This window comes from Zerene cesonia, unplaced genomic scaffold (assembly GCF_012273895.1).
Source record: "Zerene cesonia ecotype Mississippi unplaced genomic scaffold, Zerene_cesonia_1.1 Zces_u009, whole genome shotgun sequence".
Lineage (NCBI taxonomy): Eukaryota > Metazoa > Arthropoda > Insecta > Lepidoptera > Pieridae > Zerene > Zerene cesonia.
In genome coordinates this window covers 592,926-595,576 of record NW_024045139.1, presented here as the reverse complement: position 1 = coordinate 595,576, position 2,651 = coordinate 592,926, and the positions used below count along the sequence as shown (strand labels likewise).

At 32.4% G+C, this 2,651-nt stretch overlaps 1 protein-coding gene across 1 annotated transcript in view; it reads right to left on the bottom strand.

Annotated features, from left to right (window-relative positions):
• The window catches only part of LOC119839156 (microtubule-associated protein futsch-like), a 93,054-nt gene that overhangs the window by 12,024 nt on the left and 78,379 nt on the right, over positions 1 to 2,651 (bottom strand). Inside the window, exons 9-10 of the mRNA XM_038365359.1 lie at positions 2,331 to 2,628; positions 4 to 310 (exon numbers count right to left, since the gene is read on the bottom strand). Of these exons, the coding sequence (XP_038221287.1) occupies positions 4 to 310; positions 2,331 to 2,628 (605 nt within the window). The remainder of the gene's footprint in view (positions 1 to 3; positions 311 to 2,330; positions 2,629 to 2,651) is intronic.

The following is a 2,651-nucleotide window of genomic DNA, read 5'->3' as shown; positions in this document are numbered from 1 at the left end:
GACACTGCCTTTTCTTCATGCATTTCTTTAACAGGGCTTGGCTCCATATCTGTTGGTTTATCTAGTTTTTCGGCAATCTCAGTAACTGGGCTTGGTTCCTTGCCGGTTGGTTTTTCTAATTTTTCAGCAACCTCAGTGACTGGACTTGGTTCTTTGTCTATTGCTTCTACTTTTCCTTCAGGTGTTGCTTTAACTGGGCTTGGCTCCTTGCCTGTTGGTTTTTCTAGTTTTTCTTCAACCTCTGTAACCGGGCTTGGTTCTTTTTCAATTGGTTTTTCATGAGATTTCAGTGTGGGGCTTTCTTTGTCACCTGTAAAAGGTTAAATGCAAAGATTAGGTAATTTGGTGTCTTGTTAAGTAAGACATTGAGACATTTATTAAATTCTATGATTACGATATAAATTTTCGCCACATTGCCTTTTGAAGCAAAAGATTGTTCGCTTATCACGAACATAATGAAACTTTGAAGATGTGAATAAAGATTTAGGCGACACACTATCAAAAACTTTTTTTAACTATTAATTTTATTTTTATTTTTATTTTTTTATTCGAGAAAGATAGTTTATAAATATACTAATACAAGATATATTAACCTAGAACAAAATTACTAACATCCAATTATAAGCTTTCTACAAATGTATTAGAAGTCTTGAAAATGAAATACAAGAAAAATACAGGGAGCATAAAATTGATACTTTAAATTAACCACAGCCACCTACACAGAACCAAGTATGGTCCAGAGATTAACGAACCATAGTAGATTTTGAGTTAAAGAGATCAAAATCCAGATAAGTCCGTGTTATAAAAGTTTGCTGAACGAACAAAGAAACTATTATTCTTGTAATTTGATCCGCAAGGAATAAAAAGAGTAGGATGATATATGACCTATTCTTACTTTACTTCTACAAAAATATTACATTTTTCAAAACCATGCATACGCCACATGCAAGCGCATCAAAAAAATTATAACAAATTCAACACAATCCAAGAAGCCAAAATAATCTGCAAACCCATTTCTGCTCGAACTAATTGTAGAAGAAAACCATACTCTTTCAAGAAAAAAAAATGGTCTCAATGTATTCGGAGCTTTACAAAAAAATCATATTCGTGCTATATCCTAGATTACAACAGTAATGCAGGTTGTTATATATGACTGTTATACCTAACCTTAAACTAGAGATGTAAGCATAAATTAATTTAAGATAAAATTTTGAGTGGCCGAATTGTTCTTATATATGTTCTTATGCGTAAATAAAATCTTTAAACCTACATTAACAGCACTCCTAGAACTAATGATGTAGATTAATGTTCAACTGATTATTATGGGCAACTGAGAAACGATATGGATGAGGGACCGACATTAATGCGGACTTCTAAAATGACGAATTTATTGGACATCTAACTGGCTGAGGTTATAACAACAACTTATTTATAAGAATGTTACTATTAAAAATGTATATTATAGTATTTTCTTAAGTTTGATTTTACGCGAGTAAGAGGATCCTTAAACACCTACAATGGTAAATAATAAACTGACACCTATGATTTCGTTACTATATTCAAATGAAAAGCTCCCTATCGCTAAAACACAACTGATTAAAGTTCATAAAAAAAATGTTCCGAGTGTATGTAAAAGAATTTATTAATTTAACAGCGACCAATTTAAATATTATGTTGTTGTATTGCACTTGATAAGGACAAATCTATCTAATTTGAAACCTTTTTCTTATAATTTTTGCAGTCGTGCCAATCACGTCAAAATAAATAAAAGATTATATGTACTCAAAATAAGTAAGTAAGCTAAATTATTTACGTATTCATAAAAGGGACGTTATTTGAATCATTGATACATGATAAAATACTCGTGCAGAAATCTGTAACCGAATTTTTCCGAAACTGCTAAACCGATTTTTATGATACCTATGTTTCGATAAGTCTGAAAATATACTATACACTATTTTCACACCTCTGAGTAATGCAAAAATTAAAAATAGAAACAATTTATACTAAAACATAACAATAATTATCAAACGCACCGCAGCAGTGGTGGGTTATAGGAGGCCTGTGTAAATAATGAAACAATGTAAAGTAATGCACAAGTATCACTACACAGTAAAAAACAAATTCGCTTCTCGCCATCTGTGCGTCTGTATGCTTAAATCGTTTTAACTCGTTTTCTTCGAATTTTACGCGGAAGAAGGCAGAAGGCCGAGTGCGAAGTAACGCGTGCGAAGCCGCGTGCAAAAGCTAGTTAATTATAAATATCACAGTTTTAAATACAATGATATTTTTTATGTTATATTTATGTATTATAAGGTTTGGCTCCTTACCTGTTTGTTTTTCATTGTCTTGATCAGTTTGTTTCGCTGGGGTTAGCTCCTTAACTGTTGGTTTATCTAATTTTTCAGCAACCTCTTTAACAGGGCTAATTTCCTTTTCAATAGATTTCTCTTTTACTTCAACAGTTTCTTTAACGGAACTTGGCTCTTTGTCTCTTGTTTTTTCCAATTTGTCAACTGCCTCTTTAACAGGGCTTGCATCCTTTACAATAGGTTTCTCTTCTTCTCCAACAGCTTCTTTATCAGGACTTGGCTCTTTGCCTGTTGGTTTGTCCAATTTGTCGGAAACCTCTTTAACGGGGCTTGATTCTT